The sequence below is a fragment of the Bos grunniens genome, chromosome 11 (assembly GCF_055505025.1).
Source record: "Bos grunniens cultivar Pamir isolate PY7600 chromosome 11, Bosgru_T2T1.0, whole genome shotgun sequence".
Lineage (NCBI taxonomy): Eukaryota > Metazoa > Chordata > Mammalia > Artiodactyla > Bovidae > Bos > Bos grunniens.
In genome coordinates, this window is record NC_141175.1 from 34,239,967 (window position 1) to 34,263,225 (window position 23,259).

General features: G+C 40.0%; 1 protein-coding gene and 1 pseudogene across 4 annotated transcripts in view; both read right to left on the reverse strand.

The window, feature by feature from the left end:
• Positions 1–13,502, reverse strand: part of ASXL2 (ASXL transcriptional regulator 2) — a 109,325-nt gene extending 95,823 nt beyond the window's left edge. For all 3 annotated transcript variants that reach the window (XM_086325921.1, XM_086325923.1, XM_086325919.1), the window contains exon 1: positions 13,202–13,502. Coding sequence is in view for 2 of the 3 variants with exons in the window: in XM_086325923.1 (XP_086182049.1) it covers positions 13,202–13,258 (57 nt within the window). In the remaining variant the exon portion in view is untranslated. The remainder of the gene's footprint in view (positions 1–13,201) is intronic.
• A 3,420-nt stretch (positions 13,503–16,922) lies between these two features.
• On the reverse strand, positions 16,923–17,397 carry LOC147362850 (small ribosomal subunit protein uS8 pseudogene; annotated as a pseudogene). The gene has a single exon (XR_015136545.1). The product of XR_015136545.1 is annotated as a small ribosomal subunit protein uS8 pseudogene (transcript).
• Positions 17,398–23,259: the final 5,862 nt, after the last annotated feature.

The following is a 23,259-nucleotide window of genomic DNA, read 5'->3' on the forward strand; positions in this document are numbered from 1 at the left end:
TTAAAATACTTAAAAAAAAAAAAAACTGTGTGCTAAAGGACAAGAAAGTAAAGGGCCTTTCCTGGTGGTCCAGTGGCTGAGACTCTTGAGCTCCTAATGCAGGGATCCTGGTTAGGGAACTAGATCCCACATGCCCCAATGAAGAGTTTACGTGTCGCAACTAAAGATCCTGCACTGCCTAACCAGGACCCAGTGTAGTCTAATTAATTAAGTGATTGATTAAAATATTTTTAAAGACCATTTCTAAAAAAAGTGAAAGAACCCACAAAGACAATATTGTGTGTCTGATAAGGTACATGTATGCAGTATAATCAAAGCTATGGTTTTTCCTGTAATCATGCATGGATGTGAGAGCTGACCATAAAGAAGGCTGGGTGAGTGCCGAAGAATTGATGCTTTTGAACCTGGTGTTGGAGAAGACTCTTAAGAGTCCCTTGGACTGAAAGGAGACCAAACCAGGCAATCCTAAAGGAAATCAATCCTGAATATTCATTGGAAGGACTGATGCTGAAGCTCCAGTACTTTGGCCACCTGATGTGAAAAGCCAACTCACAGGAAAGACATCTGATGCTGGGAAAGACTGAAGGCAGGAGGAAAAGGGGACAACAAAGGATGAGATGGTTGGACGGCATCACTGACACTCAATGGACATGAGTTTGAGCAAGCTCTGGGAGATACTGAAGGACAGGGAAGTCTGGCATGCTGCAGTCCATGGGGTCGCAAAGAGTTGGACACGACTGAGCAACTGAACTGATGCAGTATATGAAGAATTCTTAGAAATCAACAAAAAGACAAATAATTCAATTCCTCAAAAAGTTAAACAGAGTTAACATATGGCCTAGCAATTCCCCTCCTACATACCAGAAAGAATTAAACATTCGTTAACACAAAAAGTTGTACACAAAATATTCACTGCAGCATTATTCATAATAGCCAAAAGTATAAACAATCCAAATACCCATCAACTGATAAACAGATAAATAAAAGGTGGTATAGCCATGAGGGAATTTATTCAGCCACAAAAAAGGATACACACTATAATATGGATGAACTTTGAAAACATTATGCTAAAGTGAAAAAAATGAAACACAAAAGGCCACATGTTGTAGGACTCCATGTATATGGACTGTCCAGAACAGGCAAACCCAAGACACAGAAGGATTAATGGTTACCAGAGGCTAGTGGGGCGGGGGGTGGGGGGGGGGGGAGTATGAAAAATGACTACTACTAATAATAAAGATAATGAATATCAGTGAGACTGAAAACAAAAAGAGAAAGATTAATGAAACCAAAAGTTGGTTCTTTCAATTGATTTTTAAAAATTGATAAATCTCTAGCCAAAAAAAACAAAAGGGAAAAGACAAATAACCAGTATCAAGAATAAAGAGGGGATATATTACTACAGACTGCAAACAATAAGAGAACACTACCAACAACTCTACAGACATAAACTCAACAACTTAAATGAAATGGACCAATTCCTGGAAAACTGCAAACTACTAAAATTTACACAAGAAGTCTGAATAGTTCTATAATTATACTAGAAATTGAATTCGTAGTTAAAATGCTCCCACCAAGGAAATCTCTAGACCCCAGAATGCTTCAATGGTTAATTCCATCAAACATTTAAAGAAGAAATAACACCAGTTCTATACACAGTCCATTCTCATTATTCACAATAGTTATGCTCTACAAAGTCACCATGAATGTTAAATTAGCAAATACTGATCCACTGCTCCTAAGTGAAATACAAAGTTCCTACAAGCCTCTGGTCATGTTTTTGTCAATGTGACCTTGTTTTACATGCTTCTGTTTGGAGGTATCTTATTTAATACATGTTACTGACTCACTGACTTTGAACTCATGGCCAAAAGGACTGTAACTCACACCTAAACACAGCTTATCTAACACAGGTATTTTCTCCATGAGGCACAGTTTCCTTGCATTTAAGAATGAATGCTAGACAGCACTTCAGTACTACACTTGGGAGCCATTTTAAATAGTGAGAGCCTAACAAAAAGCACAAAAATGCGCACACCATGACATTAAATAGACCGCCAAAAGGCACATTTTTCACTATGAGAGCTGTAACAAGAAGGCACAGCATCACCTTGTGTGACTTCAGCAGAGATCTCAGCGTCAGGTGACAAATGTTTTGCCACTCAGCCAATGTCCATGAATAGACCAAAGTGCCACGTACTGATTTTGGGATGAGGAGTAAATTTTAGCAAGCAGGTAAATCCACAAATACAGCTGACCCTCAAACAATACAGGTTTAACTGCATGGGTCCACCTATACAAGGAATTTTTTTCAACAGTAAAAACTACAGTATTACACAATTCAAGGTTGGTTCAATCTATGGATGAGGAGCCACAGATATGGAGGGCTGCCTACAGGTCACTTGAAGATTTTCGACTGTACAGAGAGGGTTGGCATCCCTAACACCCAAGATGTTCAAGGGTCAACTGTATTGAATCCACGAATAGTGAAGATCAATTGTAATCTCTCTCAGGAAACAGAGTAGGAAGGAAGACTTCCTTTTTTATGAGGTCAACACTATCCTGATACCAAAGCCAGTCATAAACAACACAAAAAAACTACAGATTAATATCCCTTATGAACATAGCTATAAATGTCCTCAACAAACCCAGCAATATATATAAAGTATAATACACAACCAAGTAAGGTTTCTTTCCCCAGGAAAGCAAGGCCAATTCAAAATTTGAAATATCAATGTAATCCACCATATTAAAAAGTCTAAAAAGTAAAGTGTTCACAAAAAACACGTTCATCAAACCTCTGTCATTTGCTACCACCTCTGTCTGCAGGAAACAGACTTGGGAAATACATATGAAGCAAATCCAATACTAAAAAGACTGGAAAAGCTGCCCTTCTTGCTGCCCACCCATCTGTTCTCAAGGTGTGACTTTTCTATCACAAACCTATAATTGTTTTTCTCCTAGCAAAAATATTCTAAATTTGATCAGAAATAAATATACCTGTTGGACACAACTGAGTGACTGTACTGAACTGAAATATCCCAGTATTTTTTCAATTCTTTTATTTTTGGCTGCGCGGGGTCTTCACTGCTGCTCGTGGGCTTTCTTAGTTGCGGTGCATGAGCTTCTCCTTGCCATGGCTTCTCTCGCTGAGGAGCACTGGCTCCAGGTGCGTGGGCTCAGTAGTGCAGCACCCAGGCTTAACTGCTTCACAGCATGTGGAATCTTCCCGGGCCAGGGATCAAACCCATGTCCCCTGCATTGGCAGGCAGACTCCTATCCACTGCACCACCAGGGAAGTCCAAATAAATTAATGTTTAATGATGTTTTCACAAAAAGCATCATGGAACCCAGAGTCACTGTGATACACAACTCTAGAAAGCAATATTCACATAAAATACAATATGTGAATATGAATGGCTCCCCCTGGAGTTGTGCAACACAGACTCCTGATTGATTCTACCACCTCAACAACCCAGAAGACCAGCGGCACAGAGGAGAGCGGAACAGGAAGAACAGTGACATAAGAATTTAGAGAAAAGAAAAATCAACATGAGCTAGAATTAAGTGGGAAAAGAGTTTGCTTTCTTTTTTCCCTCTCAAAAATCATACAATTCAGTTGTATTGAAAAACATGCCAGAACCTCCTATTAGGTCAAGATTTCAGGAGACTGGCAGATCTTAAGCATAGGCTTCTGTTGGAGACCTGTAAGCATGAGAGGTGTACATGGAATGGGTATAAAATAAGAAACACTGAATGATGGGGGGAAAAAATGTATACCCCTAGGCATCCTTTTAATTCAAGAGCCCTATTCTAACCCTGATAACCTCTCTGTAGCTAGACTTTTCAGCTCTCTACAATACACCCCACAAATGGCCCCAAACACAGACAATGATGTTGTCACCTGCAGAAAAACATTACAACTACTAAAACAAAAATATCTGTCAGTTCAACTTCTACAACTCTCCACATTTGGATCCTAGATTGTCTTTTCTGGCCTTATCTTTTACTACACTTCATAAGACTCAAAGGTAAATCAGCATGCATAAAACATACGCTGCATTTTTTCAGCCTTCCTTCTGCCTGGAATACCCTTATCCATATTCACCCCTGAATATCCAGGCCAAACCCTCTCTGAGACCAACCTTTCCATGTTCCTTCCTCCACTAGATTTTAATATTACTTTTAGTTTGCTATTATACAACCCCAACAACTCAAATTTATGGTATGATTATGGTTTATGATGAACTTAGGTGAACCCAATACCAAGTTATCTAATAGTTCTGTGCAGGATTCTGGCCATGGCTTAAGAGGGTCTTCTGCTGAGGGTCTCACAGAGCTGAAACAGAAGTGACAGCTGGGACTGTGAACTTATCTGAGGTTTGGGATTCTTTTCCAGGCTTACCATGAACCTTACTTGTTGGCAGGTTTCAGTCCCTTTCTGTTTTATTGCTGACTTTTTGCCAGGAGTCACTCAGAAACTTGAGGCTGCCTGCCATTCCTTGCTACGTGCTTTCTCCATAGCGGTTCACAAAGTCTAAGTCAAGAGAGTGGGATCTGGCACACAATCTCCTAAAGCACGATATAGAGCTTCCACTGCGTTCCCAAACTTGTCTACAGCTTGTTCAGGTCTCTGTCATTCATTCCACACTGACCTTGGGAAACAAGTGGCAAATGGGGTCCCTGAGACTAGAAAGCTTTTCATTAGAACTGTTTCAAACCTCTACACCTGATAAGAAATAACATCTGTACAATATTCAGTTTTCTCATTCAGAAACATAAGATGATCTACATTTATTAATTTTTCAGTAACATTAACAAACCATGCTTACAACACTTGCAACCCCTTGGACTATACCTGGCTAAGCTGCTCTGTCCATGGGATTTCCCAAACAAGAATACAGGAGTAGGTTTCCCAAACACGAATACAGGAGTAGGTTGCTATTTCCTTCTCCAGCTTCCCAACCCAGGGAGCAAACCTGCATCTCCTCCATTAACAGATGGGTTCTCTACCACTGAGCCACCAGGAAAGTCAACAACATACCATGTATCGTCAAAGAATTTTTCACATGTTCTAGCCTAATCATCGGAGAAGGCAATGGCACCCCACTCCAGTACTCTTGGAAAATCCCATGGACAGAGCAGCCTGGTGGGCTGCAGTCCATGGAGTTGTGAAGAGTCGGACAAGACTGAAGCGACTTAGGGTAAATTCTATTATCTCTATCTTAAAGTTGGGGGAAATTGAGAACAGTTAGTCTAAAGTCCCTACAACTCCCAAAGTGGTCCTTATACCAAAGCACCAGCATCACCTGTGAACTTATTGCAAATGCAGAATCTCTGGCTACACTGCAGACCTACTGAATAATCATCTACATCATAATAAGCTTCCCAGATGATTCTTATACACACTAGTGTTTGAGCACTGATTTAAATGACTTGTCCAAGCTGACACAATAGGCTCAATAAATTAAACAACCAAAATCAGATCCAGATTGTTAAGGTTATTCCCAAGCTGCTAATAAAAATAGTCTTGGGACTTCCCTGGAGGTCCAATGATTAAGACCTTGGGCTCCCAATGCAGGGGATATGAGTTCAATTTCTGGTTGGGGAACTAAGATCCTGCATATTGCTCGGGAGATGCCAAAAAAAATATATATATATATATACACACACACATATAAATATATATATATGTATATATAGACCTATATTCCTCTTTACATCTTTCATAGGTGTTTAATGATATACATGAAAAGTGTTCATTATCTTTATCTTGTAATCCACCTTTTTGACATCTTCTTTCTCCTTCTCTCCCCTCTCCACCACTCTCACACACACACAAACACAATGTCAAAGAGAAAACCTTTCCAAAAATATCAATTTCGTGGGTACCATCCATTTAAACTTACAAAATTTGCCAGAACCACTCAAATTATATAGGAAACTATAAAATCAATAGCAATACATTAAAATTTTTATGTTACTCTTTAGAATAAATCACTAACATCGTTAAGCACTTTATTTGAAACTGAATATGGCTAAACCAACTACTAAATAATTCAGACATCAGTGGGTTAAAGATTCAAGATGATGTGGGCCACCCCAAGCTATTGAAAGTCCATTCTAAATGCAGTATCAATGATGTTTGCTGCTAAACATCAGCAGCAAAAGAATTTTCAAATGACAAGTGTTTCACAACATAATTTTTACTAAAAGAGCAAATTACCGAGAAGATGCAGTAATTAATTAGGTTTACAGTGTCCCTTGATGTTCAGGACTCAGTACATGTGTTTTTACAATTAACCAATTTTAGTTTTGCCAAGCAAGGTCAGAAGTAAAATTACCACAGAAATATCCAAATGTAATTCAAAAGGGTCTTGGAAGGCAAATACCATGGTGTGTCTTGAAATAACTTTCTTTCACAAACAAGAGAGAGGTACTGAACCAGTTTTCCTGGCAAACAATACTTAATATAGTTGACTAATTTTACTCAAATTGTGCTCTCTTTAAAGTGACAACAGTGTCTTATCGCCAATAAAAAAGGTGAAAAACAACAACAAAGATTTAGCACTCATTTCTGCAGGTAGAAACATTTAAAAGAAAAGTCTCTGCCATCAAGAAGCACAGTCTTACTGATACATATGAACTGAATTTCTTCCTACTTGTTCATAACAAAATATGCATTTTATGTGGGGAATATACACCTTTACAGCTAAACATTTTTTTAAAGCACTCACTTATAATCTTTGAGAATGTTGTTCTTAATAGGACGTAAAACCTAGAAAAACACAAAAGGTAAAGATTGACAAATTTATTTATTAATATATTAACATAAAAAAATGTCTGGGCAGAAAAAAAAAATGCATAAATCAGTCAAAGCCAAAATTGGGAAACAGATCTGTGACATGTATCACAAAGGGCCAGTTTTCTTCATCTACACTGCACTCTTAGAAACTAGAATAAAAAAGACCAGGAAGCAAAAAAAAAAAAAAAGAGTTTACTGAAAAATACACAGAAAGTCAATAAGCATAGAAAGTTATTCTATAACAGCCACTAAACAAACCTAGGTATTTAAGCTTAATTAATATTAAGTAAAATTCAAAATTCAGTTCCTTAGTCCCACTAGTCACATTTGAAGTGCTGAATGGCCACACGTGACTAGTAGCTAGCGTACTGGACAGCACAGATACAGATCATTTCCATCAAGTTCTACTGAACAAAACTACTAAAGAAATGCTCTGTTAATGTACCAAAATGGCAAAGACAACAGATCCAGCAAGGCGTGGCAACCCAATTCAGTATTCTTGCCTGAAGAATCTCCATGGACAGAGGAGCCTAGAGGGCTACATCCATGGGGTCGCAAAGAGTCAGACACAACTGAGTGACTAAGCACGTTAATTTCAGTTTGGTAACTAAATTATTTTCAATATTTGCATATGCATTTAATTCCTATTTTCAGTATAGTGACTCATCCAAGACTCTCTACATACTGCCGTTCTACTTTTTTAAAAATAATGAGTCTAGGACTTCCCTGGTGATACAGTGGGTAAGAATTAGCCTGCCAATGCAGGGGACATGGGTTCAATCCTTGATCCAAGAAAATTCCACATGCCAAGGAGCAACTAAGCCTATGCGCCACAACTACTGAGCCCGCACTTTAGAGCAGGAGAGCCGAAACTAACGCGCCCATGTGCTGCGACTACTGAAGCCCGTGTGCCTGGAGCCTGTGCTCCGCAAGGAGAAAAACCACCGAACAAAAAGTAGCTCCTGCTCTCCGCAACCTGAGAAAGCCTACAGGCAGCAAGGAAAAGGCCCTCCACACAACCAAATATAAATGAATGAATGAATGAGTTATTTTTTAAAAGAGCCTATATAACTGTAATAGAAAACTAACACTATTGTTTTTAAGTCTTATCTAAAGAATTCGAAACTTAAGTACGCTCAAAAACCTTTTAAAAACATGATAAATCAAACTGTACTAAAAGTACTAAATCGCACAATACTACAACACTATAAACTATGAGGATGGCCTCTATGAGATATGGAAAGAAAGAAAACAGAACTGGTGGAGCATTCCAAGTCTTCTGGCTTCCCAGGTGGCCCTAATGGTAAAGAACCCACCTGCCAATGCAGGACTCATAAAAGATGCAGCTTAGATCCCTGGGTCAGGAAGAACCCCTGGAGGAGGGCATGGCAACACACTCCAGTATTCTTGCCCGGGGAATCCCATGGACAGAGCAGTCTGGCGGGCTACAGTCCATAGGGTCACAAAGAGTAGGACATGACTGTAGCGACTTAGTATGCATGCATATATTAATAAAAAGGATAAAGACAGCAGACAAACCTTACTTATCAGGTTCCTGTAGTTCTATCTTCCACACAACTGGCCTCCTTCCAGATAGCTTTTGTAGTGAAAACATAATGCCCTTTCACTGACAGCAAAATTGCACAGTCTTTTAAAAGTAGATAGATTTTGTGGATGAGGAAAGAGTAAGGACTTCTGCAAATTTGACATCATTTTCTCAGCTCCTGTCATAATTCTAGGAGATGCAGCAGCAGCACTTTCCACAGAAATTTTTAACTTATATGTTCAAAAAAGATTTTTTTCTTTCCTTTTTCCTTAGTTTGTGGCCTTTCAAGACAGGAACATGAGAAGAGGAGAGAAGGAAGGATGAACTGAAAATAATAATACAAAATATAAGGGCAAAATACAAGGGAACTTTACTTCGGTATTAAAGCAAAAATGAAGCTCTCTCAAGCAAAGAATGCCCTAGCACAAACAGACCTGCAGATGGAAATCTCATAAACATATCTAATATCTTATAATTTTATGTCAATTATACCTCAAAAAAAACTGGTTAATTTTGAAAAGTATGGGTTAGAGCAGTTTCTCAGTTTTTCACCCATGCTCTTCACAATCTTTCTCATTCTATTTTTAACATATTCCAGGAAGATTTTGTCCAGTTTTACCTTCTATAAAACAATATTACAAAAACAATATATTTCTTTAGTATGGTTTTCCAAGATGCACACTCTCCTGGAGATTCTAACATTTACAAGTACAAACATAAGACAAACACAGACATAAAAAGACTCTGGCCAACCAATACAGGTCCAAGGAGATATCCCCAGGCCTGGCCATACTCCTAGCAGAAGATAATTACTTATGGTCAAGATTAAAAGAACTGAAACTTTTTAAGTTAATACATCTGTTTTTTCTAAAGTATATTTTAAGACTTTTTTCTTTCTAATCGTTACATGTACTTTATCATTTTACTTTTAAGTAATTCTTTTCTATTTTCAATACTTCCTACAGAAAGGTAATTAGCTTATGAGAATTATTCCTTTAATACAAATTTTCTTCCACTCTATTCCCTAAAGTTAAGTAACTTTAGGCGAGTGTGGTAAGTCGCTTCAGTCGTATCTGACTCTTTGCAACCCTATGGACTGTAGCCCACCAGGCTCTTCTGTCCATGGGGATTCTCCAGGCAAGAATACTGGAGTGTGTTGCCATAACCTCCTCCAGGAGATCTTCCCACCCCAGGGCTAGAACCTGTGGCTCCTGTACTGCAGGCAGATTCTTTACCACTGAGCCACCAGGGAAGCCCAAATGACTTTAGGTAAATAACACAAATTTTAAAACCTATGTACCTTCCAAACAGTATTAACCACTAAGTGAAGTCTAGATACAAAAAAAAAACTTTTCCTTCTGTCTAGATATCACATGCTAAAGATCTACACTCGCCTGCTATTCTCCTCACCTCTAACACCCATTCTTCACTTACACTCTGACCACTTCACTCCTCAAAGATAACCTAATGCAGTCTCTAAGGTCTGCTGCTCTCTTTCACCTACAATCACAACAAACTTGTCCAAAAAAGACATTTTTCCCTTTTGATGTGTCCCCAGCCGTGGTGGGTGACAAGGGAAAACGTCAAAAAAAAAAAAAGTATCACCAAAATTATACTCTTTTGAAAGTTCTATTTTGTAAAAACAGCTAAATTCCTCAGGGATGTCACCTAATGTGTACATGATACAATGCTTTGTTTTGCTTAAAAAAAAAAAAAAAAAATGAGCGGAACTTCGAACACAGTTCTAAAGTCAATGTAAAGATTTTCAGTATCTCTGGCTTACTACAAATTTTTCTGTTTTAATTGCACCAAATACTATCCTGCAGGTCTCTCATCCAAATCACATCACCACCACTATCACTGCTACCTTTAAAATTTAAAACACGTAATGGGAGTTCCCCGGTGGCCTAGGGGTTAGTATTCCAGTCTTGCCATGGCCTGGGTTCTGCCATGGCCTAGGTTCAGTCCCTGGTAGGGGAACTGAGATCCTGCAAGCCACAGGGTGCAGCCAATAAATAAATAAATTTAAAATGTAATAGGGTTAACTAAATACTTGAATAATGCTTTTTATACCTAGTGTATTTATGAGACAAATATAAGATCAGTAGGGACACAATCCAGTGCTGTGAATGAGCATTCAAGTTCAACTGAATCTTAATTCCATTATTTCTCTGTGGGATGTCTTCAGTTATTGGAACTCATCTATTCTCTACATTTAAGCAGACTTTGGCATAATCTCATAATTATATAATAATTATGAATCACATTATTTTTCCTTTTTCAGGTTGTTCACAGCAATCCTGTATCAATTTGTGTAGCTCTCTCACATACACACAAAACCCCAAATCACAAACATATGTGATATAAATACATATATACGTGAGTAATTTTATCTATTGCTCTATTATTGGTCAGGAACACAACCCCATTTTAGTAACGTTCTCTAAAACAGGATAGCTCTACAATGTAGGTACCAAGAACATAATAAAATATGAAGTAGACATTGCCTATACTCAATGAATAATTTTAATATATCCTTTCTGAAACTCTGTTCACAGAACATTTGGCCTTAATGCCTATGAGGTAAGTTTAAGACTTGCTTCTCCTGGTTCTCTTAATCTTATAAAATATACAGTTTCCTAATTTAGGTCAAAGTTATCTCTGTCAAACCACTAACTTTCTGATCTCATTACTCTGCATCTGAAAATATTAAAGATTTACTTTTGTTTATTCTTCTCACATTTACTTCTACCTATTTCTCCTGTAAACAGAAACCTTTGACCACTGAGGTTTAAATACTTTATAGATGATAAAAAAGAGTAGAGTGTTTTCTAGATTTTGGATACTAGAAAAAAGAAGTTTTAGTGTTACCATTCTCTTTCTAAAATTCATTTTTATTTAGTCTGAGCTCTTATATATTTGCCAGAATCAAATAAAAATACCAAACCACTAATACACCAATCGCTTCAGGAACTCACTCAAAGATCTACTGATTAGCTCTAGTCTTTACATCTTCTAAATATTACTTGCACATAACTAGCTAAGGCTTGAAATGTTTGTTATAAATGAGCAAACATAATTATTTACTATAGGAAAATAGACTGTAGATGCAAATTTTTCCTGTCACAATCTCCCAAAGATTAGACTGTTTTATCCAAAGAGATAATTCATAAAGTACTCATGAAATTCTAGAGACTTAAAATTAATTAACACAATGAAGACTGGGATCTGGTTACTTATGAATAAAATTTACTATCCTTCTTTAAAAGAGGTCTTGAGGTAGTGTTGATCAAGTAGAACAATTCCTCCTTCACTCCTTTTGTGAAGGAGGAATTTCCCCACCACCCAACAAAATTATTTCTAGAGTTTTTTCTTTGGAGGGAAACGACCAGCAATTACAGTTATGAAGGTACACTGTAAATGAAAGCACTCAACAAATAAAATGTGCTTTTATTTATTCACTAACTTTTACACATTTCCTACTAACCCAGACAAACAAGTTTAAGATTCATGAATCCTCTAAAACATACCATTTACAAAACAAATGCACAAGATTTACAAAGCAAATGTGCAAGAATGAATAAACAAAAATACCCAGATTTGGGGAAATAAAAAAGACGGGGCGGTAATATATCAAATGTTAACAGAGCTTGGTTAAATGCATGACTTATTTCCTTCTTTATACTAAAATACTATAATTTCCCTAACTTTCCCACAGTGAACATTTGTTACTTCAGAAAACTCCCCTTTAAAAAATAAAACATACAACACACCATAAAGAGGGGCTTCATTCAGAGGGGCTCTCCAGGTTGTACAAGTATTACTGTCATGATTCACCATTAAAAATAATGCTTCCATCCTTCTCGCCTCCCAACACTAAAACGCTGCTGTCTCACGTCCTATTACTTTTCTGCTGCACCCTCAGAAGATGGAATGAACCTGACTTTCTCCAAACCTTTCATTTCTAAATATATATACATGGACGCTTTTAACTTTTTCATAAAAAAACATAAAAGTTCTCACTCATCCTCAATACTCTGTTTTTTAAACCTACTTCTAAATTTCGTTAAGATAAATTTAGAAGGAAAAAAAGGATGGTTTTATCCACTAATCACAACTTCGTGAGGCCATCACCACTTTAGCTACGGAAAAATCAAGGCCGGGTAAAACTACAGGTCCCACCATGCATTGCTGCCTTGTTCAGAGTAGGTCTCTACGGAAACAGGAAAAAAAAAAAAAAATTCTACAAGTCCCACCTGTTACTTCGTTTCTAAACACCTCCTGCACTTTCGGCTCCAACAGCAAACATAAAACAAGAGCCTCGTGACCTCCGGCCGGATCCAGGAGCCCAGACAAGCAGGGGCCCCGGAGTCGAGCGGTGTGCCTGCTACAGCGGGTCAATTCTACCCAGTTCCACCGCTCCCCTCTTCTTTCTGGGGCTGGGTGCATGCACAAGCCTTCTCCTATCCGCATCCAATGGGGGCTCCTCAGCCGCACAAGGGAGAAGAACCGGTTACTGTGCAAGCACAACAGACTTCCCCATGCTGGGGCAGGGGCTACCACAGAGTGGGGGTGAGAGCGCAGTGACTCCAACAGGCAGCTTCAAAACACCATAGAGGAACCACCGCAGACGCGGGGAGAAGCCACAGCCCTGCGGCGACCCTCTTCCGCTAGGCGCCTCCATTCCCACAGGGACCACAAGCCCGACACAAACCGCCGCCCTCGCCGCGCGGTTTTGTGCCCCCCTTAGCCGGGTCGCAGTGCCACTGACCTCCCTTCCCCTGCGACCGAGGGAGGGCGGCGAGGGAACGAAATCCTCCCAGCCTTCCCGTCCGCTCCCTCCGCCTTACCGTCTTGGCGGCCTCCGCCCAGGTCCTGCCCTTCTTCCTACGGCCCTTTTCCCTCATGTCGGGTCTTGAACTGACTGGGAGGCTCCCGTGTCCGGGCTCCGGCCGCCCTCCCTGCCTGCTCTGCTCTGCGCTGTTCTTCCCGCGGTGCCGGGAAAGGTGGGAGAAAGGGGAAGTCAGGCCGGAGGAGCACCGGAGCAGAGGAAGCGACGGGGGTGGTGCGCTGGGGGCGGTCTATGGGGCGGCCGGTCCTCCTGCTGCCGTTACCACTGCTACCGCCGCTGCCATATTGGGTCCTTACTGTACAGGCAGCCGCTACGGTCATGTGACCGCTCCCGCGCGGCCGTCACTACTGTACGCAGCCGGCCGCGCGAACGAGCGTGTGCGCGCCCCCGCCTCCCGCGCGGGGCCACAGGGAGAGCGAGCCGGCCGGCCGCGGCGTCTGGCCACTCCCCCGTCCTTCCGTTCTCAGCCTCTCCTCCAGAGCATGCGCAATGGGGAGGTCCGACGCTACGTTGCGTCTGGCGTCCTTCGCTCACGCCTATAGCGAAAACCTGCCTGCGGAAGCGGAACTTGATCCGTCCGGGAAGGTTTATTGGGCGGTTTCTGACCGCGTGCGGGGCGCGGTGGTGTCCGTAGAGCCTGGGAAGAGTTAGGCTCTTCCTTTTGGGGGTGACTCTCTCAGCTGTCATTTTCGATAAGCCTGTAACTTGCCTTTTCTGTTTGTCCATGTTAATTTTTTTAAAGGTTATCTTTTTGAAAATTTGCCACAGTTCTCATCTACTTATTTGCCGCACTTGATAGATGAGGCAATCTGAGATTGAGTGATGCCACACTAGAATGAGGTGAAGCCAAAAATCAAATCACAAACTCAGAGTCCTTTCCGTCACCTCAGAATGCCTCTCAGTCTTAGGTAACCTTTATTTTCAGGCCACCAATAACTACATTCATGCTTTTTCATGTGAATGTCTCATCAAGGACACAAATGGTGTCTTTTTTATCTTGGTGAGCTCATTGCCTGGCTCAGTGCCTGTACATATCAGGCGCCCAGTAAATATTTGCTGAATGATTCAGCTGGATCTGTGGTCAGAAACCATTATTTGTAGTGACCATAACGACCTCCTGAAAGATCCAGAATGTGGCATCTTCCGTCGCATTGTTCATGTCTATATACTTTGCAAAGTAAATAGAATGTATAGTAATGCCTAGTAATCTCCCAAACCCACCTGCTTCCAGAACCTGCTTCTGATCTACTAAATTGGAAAAGACTTTGATGCTGGGAGGGATTAGGGGCAGGAGGAGAAGGGGACGACAGAGGATGAGATGGCTGGATGGCATCACTGACTCGATGGACGTGAGTCTGGGTGAACTCCGGGAGTAGGTGATGGACAGGGAGGCCTGGCATGCTGCGATTCATGGGGTCGCAAAGAGTCGGACACGACTGAGCGACTGAACTGAACTGAAACTTACTATATTCTAAAATAGGACTGAGGGACTTCGCTGGTGGTCCACTGGCTAAGACTCCATTCCCAATGCAGCAGACCAGGGTTCGATTCTTGGTTGGGAACTAGATCCTACATGCCACAACTAAAGATGTAGTGCAGCTACGTAAATATTTTTTAAAAATAAAATAGGACTGAGAGTTGGGCTGACTCTTCGGAGAAAACATAGCTGAGAACAGTCCTTATCTTGGAGTCCAGAATAGATTTCAGAAGTATGTGGCCCCCTGAAATTATGAAAAATATTTTGTGTGTATTAGCTGTGCATTTTCTGAGAAAAGAATTTATAACCTTTCCTCAGTTTTTAAAAGGGATCAGGGGATTTACCAGGTACTACCACTACTACTACTACTACTACTAAGTCGCTTCAGTTGTGTCCGACTCTGTGCGACCCCAGAGACGGCAGCCCACCAGGCTCCCCCGTCCCTGGGATTCTCCAGGCAAGAACACTGGAGCGGGTTGCCATTTCCTTCTCCAATGCATGAGAGTGAAAAGTGAAAGCGAAGTCGCTCAGTCGTGTCCGACCCTCAGCGACCCCATGGACTGCAGCCTTCCAGGCTCCTCCGTCCATGGGATCCTCCAGGCAAGAGTACCGGAGTGGGGTGCCATTGTGGTAAAGACTTGGTGCTCCCAATGCAGCAATCATGAGTTTGATCCCTGTTCAGGGAATTAAGATCCTGGTTGGTGGGAGGTACAGCCAAAAGAAATAAAAGGAGTCTGTTACACACTAGCAGACAAAGTCTTAATAGGGAGTATGAGAGGCCATCTAGATACTTCATTATTTTTCTACTTCAGTCATTGAGCAAACAACCCCATAGCAGCAACTGGTAAGAAATATATTTTCACAAATTCCTTTAATAACTCATAACAGTCTCTGTAACACTCTAGGTATGTACCATGTCACTCTAAAGCCTAGGTCAGTTCAAGAAGCCTATCTCCATTCCCAGTTGTTGACTGGGATTTGCCATCTAGCCCAAATTTTAAGATTTTTTTTTTCTATTTCTGTGAAAAATGCCATTGAAATTGTGATACAGATTACATAGACTTTGTAGATCACTATATGCAGTATGGACATTTTAACAGCATTAATCCTTCCAACCATAAGCGTAGAATATCTCCTTTTATTTGTGTTTTCTTCAGTTTCTTTCATCAATGTCTTACAGGGTATAGATCTTTTACCTCCTTGGTTAAATTTATTCCTAAGTATTTCATTCTTTTTGATGCTATTGTCAATGGGATTGTTTTCTTAATTTCTCTTTCTGATAGTTTGTTGTTAGTGTATTAAAATACAACAGGGGGATTCCCTGGTAGTCCTATGGTTGGGATGTGGGCTTTCACTGCCATGGACTTGGGTTTGATCCCTGGTTGGGGAGCTAATATCCCACAAGCCACATGGTATGGCAAAAAAAAAAAACCCAAAAACAAAAATTAATGCAACAGATGTTTGTATTGATTTTGTACCCTGCAACTTTACTGAATTTGTTTATTTGTTTTAATAGTTTTTGGTGGAGTCTTTAGGATTTTCAATTAACATATATAAAATCCTGTCATCCGCAAATAGTGACTGTTTTGTCTCTGCCTTTGTAATTTAGATGTCTTCATGTCTTTTTCTTCCTAATTTCTCTGGCTAGGACTTCAATACCATGTTGAATAAAAATGCCAAGAGTGGCATCCTTGTCTTGTTCCTATTCTTAGAAGAAAAGCATTCAGCTTTCCTCCATTGAGAATGATAGCTGTGGGCTTATCAAATATGGCCTTTATTTTGTTGGGGTACATTCCCTGTATACCAATTTATTGACAATTTTTATCTTAAAAAGGATGTTGAATTTTTTCCAGTGCTTTTTCTGTACCTATTGAAATGATCGTATGTTTTTAGCCTTCGTTTTGTTAAATGTGTTGTAGTGTAACAATGATTTGTGGATATTGAACCACCCTTGCATCCCTAGAATAAATCCCACTTGATCATGGTATATGATCCTTGTAATATACCATGAAATTAGTTTACTAATATGTTGTTGAGGATTTTTGCATGGGTGTTCCTCAGAGATACTGGTCTCTAATTTTCTTTTGTTGTCGTGTCCTTGTCTGGTTTAGGTTGGCCTCGTATAATGATTTTGGAAGAGTTCCCTCCTCTTCCATTTGCTGTAAAAGCTTGAGAAGGCTTGGTATTAATTCTTCCTTAAATGTTTGGTAGAATTCACCATGAAGGCATCTGGTCCTGGACATTTCTTTTTTTTTTTTTTTGTCCTCTGAGGCATTTTATTTGTATGTATTACATCCCTAGAAAAAGAATCCAAGGATTTTCCCTCCTGTATGTTTTCGTCTTGCTTCTTCATGGTCCATGATGCCAGCTGAGGTTGTCAGTATAATGAAACCAAACTGACAGGATGGGAGCAGGTTATTCTGCCATTTTTCTAGATCTTTGAGTTGCACATCAAATCTAGGGCTGATCACTCCACACTTATTTAGCCTGCCTGTAAGGTTCACAACAATTTTCCCAGCCCTGTGATCATCAATGATTTCAAATTCGCCAATGTAACCGTGCTTCATCATCACTGTTAGAAACCTGACGATGACTTTGGAGCATGGCCTAATAAGGACCTGGCGTTTGCCTCTCTTTTCGGCATTGTTGATACTCTTGAGAGCATCGGCCAGGACATTCAAGCGCACCATTCTGGCGGCAGGGAAAGATGGCGGAAAGAGCTGGACATTTCTTTGTTGGGAGGTTTTTGACTACTGATTCAATCTCCTTACTAGTAGTAAGTCTATTCAGATTTCTATCTGTTCATGATTCAGTCTTGGTAGGCTATCTGTTTCTAGGAATTTATTCATTTCTTCTAGGATGTCCAAAATGTTGGCATATAATTATTCTTGTTGTTCAGTTACTCAGTAGTGTCTGACTCTTTGCATCCCCATGAACTGCAGCACACCAGGCTTCCCTGTCCTTCACCATCTACTGGAGCTTGCTCAAACTCATGTCCGTTGAGTAGGTGTTGCCATCCAACCATCTTGTCCCCTGTTGTCCCCTTCTCCTCCTGCCTTCAGTCTTCCCCAGCATCAGGGTCTTTTCTAATGAGTCGGCTCTTTGCATCAGGTGGCCAAAGTATTGGAGCTTTAGCTTCAGCATCAGCCCTTCCAATGATCCTCAGGATTGATTAATTATTCATAGTTGTCTCATGATTCATTATATTTCTGTAGTATCAGTTGTAATGTCTCCTCTTTCATTTATAACTTTATTTGAGTCCTCTTTCTTTTTTCTTGGTTAGTCTAGCTAAAGGTTTGTGTATTTTGTTTATCTTCTTAAAAAACTGTTCTTCGTTTCATTGATCTTTTCTACTGTCTGCTAAGTCTCTATTTCATTCATTTCTACTCTGATCTCTGTTATTTTCTTCTTTCTACTAACTTTGAGCTTAGCTTGTTCTTCCTTTTCTAGTTCCTTGAGATGTAAAGTTAGGTTGTCTATTTGAGATCTTTCTTTTTTCTTTTCTTTTTTTGCCATGCATGCAGCTTATGAAATTTTAGTTCCCCAAATAGGAATTGAACCTAAAGTCCCCAGCAATGAGAATGCCAAGTCCTAACCACTGGACTGCCAGGGAATTCTGAGAGCTTTCTTTTTTCCTTAATGCAAGAGTTTATTTCTGTAGCCTTCCCTCTTGAAACTGCTTCTGCTGCATCCCAGAAGTTTTATTATGTTGTATTTCCATTTTCAGTTGTCTCAAGGTTTTTTTTTTAATTTCCCTTTTGATTTATTGGACCCATTGTTTGTTCAGGAGGATGTTGTTTAGTCTCAGCATAGTTGTGAATTTTTCAGTTTTCTTCTTTTAATTGATTTCTAGTTTCATATCATTATGGTTGGAAAAAATGCTTGATAGAATTTCAGTTTTCTTGAATGTACTAAGATTTGTTTTTGTGGCCAAACATATAATCTATCCTGGAAAATGTTCCATGTACACACGAGAAGAATGTATATTCTGCTGCTGTTAGATGGAATGTTCAGTAAGTGTCTGTTAAGTCCATCTAGTCTAACATGGCATTAAGTCCAAAGTTTCTTTATTGACTTTTCTTTCTGGATGGCCTATTCATTGTTGAAAATCGTATTTTTAAGTCTTCTACTATTATTGTAATGCTGTATATTTCTCCCTTAAAATCTGTTAATATTTGCTTTATATATTTAGGTGCTCCTGTGTTGAGTATGCAAATATTTAAAAATGTTATACTCTTGATAAATCAATCCTTTTATGATTATATAATGACCTTCTTTGTATCTTGCTATAGTTTTTGGCTTAATGTCTGTTTTGTGTGCAAATAACAAGATTATAGAGATAGAGAATAAATTATTGGTTGTGAGAGTTTGGAGATAGTGGAGGGAGGGAAATAGGTATGACTGTAAAGGGGTAACATGAAAAACCATTGTCCATCAGCTGGTGAACAGGTGAACAAAGTCTGCTTTATGCATTCAATGGAATACTACTGAGCAAGCAAAAGGAATAAAATATTAATACATCCAACAACATAGATGAGTCTTAAATCATAATCAGTGAAAAAAGTCAGATAAATCTCATCACAAGGAAAAAGTTTTAGTTTTATTTTATCTATATGAGGTGGTGGATGTTAATCTATTGTGGTAATCATTTCACAATATATATAATTCAAACAGTCATGCTGTATGCCTTAAACCTATACAGTGATGTATGCCAACTATTTCTCAATAAAAATAGGGGGAAATAGGTAAAACAGTAAGGGGAAAAAAGTCTATTTTGTGTGATATAAGTATAGCCTCTGCTCCTTTTGGCTTTCATTTGTGTGAAAGTGGAGTATCTTTCTCCATCCCTTCACTTTCAGTCTGTGCGTGCCTCTAAAGCTGAAGTGAGCCTCTTGTGACAGCATATAATTGGGTCTTATTATCTATTCAGCAACTCTGTATCTTTTGATTGGGGAAGGAAAAAATATCTTAAAGTTACTTTTGTTCATATGTTAAAAAGATAATTAGATATTCTTTGTACCTATGTTTTATGTTTCAGTTTGAGTGTAGATTAGGTAAATAATGCACATGGTAATCAGAATTCATTATAATTAACTGTAGAAACTACCGCACAATTGCACTCATCTTACACTCTAGTAAAGTAATGCAATGCTCGAAATTCTCCAAGCCAGGCTTCAGCAATACATGAACTGTGAACTTCCAGATATTCGAGCTGGTTTTAGAAAAGGCAGAGGAACCAGACATCAAATTGACAATATCCACTGGATCATCGAAAAAGCAAGAGAGTTCCAGAAAAACATCTATTTCTGCTTTATTGACTATGCAAAAGCCTTTGAATGTGTGGATCACAATAAACTGTGGAAAATTCTGAAAGAGATGGGAATACCAGACCACCTGACCTGCTTCTTGAGAAACCTATATGCAGGTCAGGAAGCAACAGTTAGAACTGGACATGGAACAACAGACTGGTTCCAAATAGGAAAAGGAGTTCGTCAGGGCTGTATATTGTCACCCTGCTTATTTAACTTATACGCAGAGTACATCGTGAGAAACGCTGGGCTGGAGGAAGCACAAGCTGGAATCAAGATTGCCAGGAGAAATAATAACCTCAGATATGCAGATGACACCACCCTTATGGCAGAAAGTGAAGAACTAAAGAGCCTCTTGATGAAAGTGAAAGAGGAGAGTGAAAAAGTTGGCTTAAAGCTCAACATTCAGAAAACTAAGATCGTGGCATCCGGTCCCACCACTTCATGCCAAATAGATGAGGAGACAGTGGAAACTGGCTGATTTTATTTTTGGGGGCTCCAAAATCACTGCGGATGGTGATTGCAGCCATGAAACTAAAAGACTCTTGCTCCTTGGAAGGAAAGTTATGACCAACCTAGACAGCATATTAAAAAGCAGAGACATTATTTTGCCAACAAAGGTCCGTCTAGTCAAGGCTATGGTTTTTCCAGTAGTCATGTATGGATGTGAGAGTTGGACTATAAAGAAAGCTGAGCACTGAAGAATTGATGCTTTTGAACTGTGGTGTTGGAGAAGACTTTTGAGAGTCCCTTGGACTGCAAGGAGATCCAACCAGTCCATCCTAAAGGAGATCAGTCCTGGATGTTCATTGGAGGGACTGATGTTGAAGCTGAAACTTCAATACTTTGGCCACCTGATGCAGAGAACTGACTCATTTGAAAAGACCCTGATGCTGGGAAAGATTGAAGGAAGGAGGAGAAGGGGACGACAGAGGATGAGATGGTTGGATGGCATCACCAACACAATGGACATGGGTTTGAGTGGACTCCAGGAGTTGGTGATGGACAGGGAGGCCTGGTGTGCTGCGGTTCATGGAGTTGCAGAGTCAGACACAACTGAGCGATTGAACTGAATTGAACTGAACTGTAGAAAAATGCCCCAGCTTGGTACAATTATTCAGTTCTGTCTAATGGTAATCCAAGGACATTTCCTTTTTAAGAAAAATTTTCCTGTAGCCTCACAAGTGGTAGAACCTAGATTAATTTCAGGGAGAAACAGTTGTTTTAAAAAGACAATAGTGGATTTCCATGGTGGCCCAGTGATTAAGAATCCACCTGCCAATGCAGGAGACACTGGTTCAGTCCCTGGAATGGGAAAATCCCACGTGTTAATGAGCAACTAAGCCCGTGCGCCACAACTACTGAAGCCTGCACACTCTAGGGCCCGCAAGCTGCAACAAGAGAAGTCACTGCAGTCGAAAGCCTGCACATCACAACGAAAAGTAGCCCCCACTGGCAGCAACTAGAGAAAAGCCCGCACCCAGCAATGAAGACCCAGCAAAGCCAAAAATAAATGAATAAACATTTTTAAAAGATAATATTGAATAAACAGTGTAGCAAGAATGCACCAGAGCATAGGTCTTCTGAAGCCCTTGTTAGCTCTACCCTAGCCATAGACTTCAGCCTTAATCACTTTGTCATTTCAAACATGCTTACCTTGACTTAGGTCATGACCAGGATGCAGGCTGTTAGTGGATCCTGTTCAAAGTCCTTGCCTCTGACCCTACATTGGTCAACAGCAGTGGCTACACAAAGAAAGAGGTGCCAGACTCTAACTGGGCTGGAATTCCTCCACCTAAGTACGTTCTGCCTATCAGAAGTTGGGCAAGTCACTTATACTTTTTAAACCTCAGTTCTCTCTACTAGATCTGAGTGAAGTATTAGATGTAAAAAGGGCTTCAAATAGCACCTGGTATGTTGTAAGCCATCAACAAATGTTAGCTATTGTATCTTGTATTTGTTTCTGGCTTACAATGTAACAGGTGCTATTGAAGCGCTTTACATCTTTTACTCATTCAGGCCTAATAGAACTGTATGTTACAAGTGATTCCCTGGTAGTGCTTCCCTGGTAGTTCCCTGGTAGTTCAGTAAAGAATCTGCTGCAGTGTGGGAGACCCAGATTCTCCTGATTCTCGTGGTTAGGAAGATCCCCTGGCGAAGGGAATGGCAACCCACTCCAGTATTCTTGCCTGTAAAATGCCATGGACAGAGGACCCCGGCGGGCTACAGTCCATGAGGTTGCAAAGAGTCAGACACGACTGAGCGAATAATGCACACATGTTATTAGTAGATGTTAACTCTTCTTCCCTCCTGCAAAACTTATATATACCCTGTTTCCATTTCTCTACTATGCAACAAGATTTAACTTACTTGGTGACTAGCAAGAGGAAAAGACAAGAAAAGAATTGACTTTTGAATGTCTGTTATATACCTGCAATTTATGTGAGGATATGAAGATGAAGAACTTCTCAAGAAATATTTCTCTTAGGAGCAATTTCTGCCAACTAGCAATATGATCTTGAAAATACACAAGACAATTCAATTAAACAGATTAATTTAGTATCTTCCAACCATGAGCCAAACACTGAGGACCAGAAATGAGTGCAAGAGGGCAAAACATGAAGGATAAAGACTATGTCTATAATGTTCATTATTATATTTTCAGTCTCTAGAATAACACCTTGTAACAGGAGATGCTCAATATAATTTTATTAAATGAAAAAGTAGGTAAATGAGCAAGACATAGCCCCTACTCCCAAGTAGCTAATGTTAAAGTAAAAAAGATATATAAACAAATTAATGATGATACAGTGCCCTACATGCAGTCATAAATATACATGCAAAACCCTAAAGTGAGATGGATGAAAAGGTGATAAATTCTATGAGGATTAGGGGTGGGGAGGGTGTCCAGCAAGGCTATAGGAAGAGCCCTTTAGATTGTGATTTACAGTGACAGCCAGTGAAGAGAGTAGATGGGGCAGGGATAGTAACTGAGATTAGAAACAGGAAAATCAGTTAGAAGGGCTTTATAACTGGTCTTCCAGAGGGCATTACATTCTCAGGTTCTAAATCAGGCTTCCTAACCAGGGGCCTAGAGGGGAGCCAATTAGCTTAGATGAAATTACCTCTTTATTTTCACTGCTGCTGCTGCTGCTAAGTCGCTTCAGTCGTGTCAGACTGTGCGACCCCATAGAAGGCTCCCCCGTCTCTGGGATTCTCCAGGCAAGAATACTGGAGTGGGTTGCCATTTCCTTCTCCAATGCAGGAAAG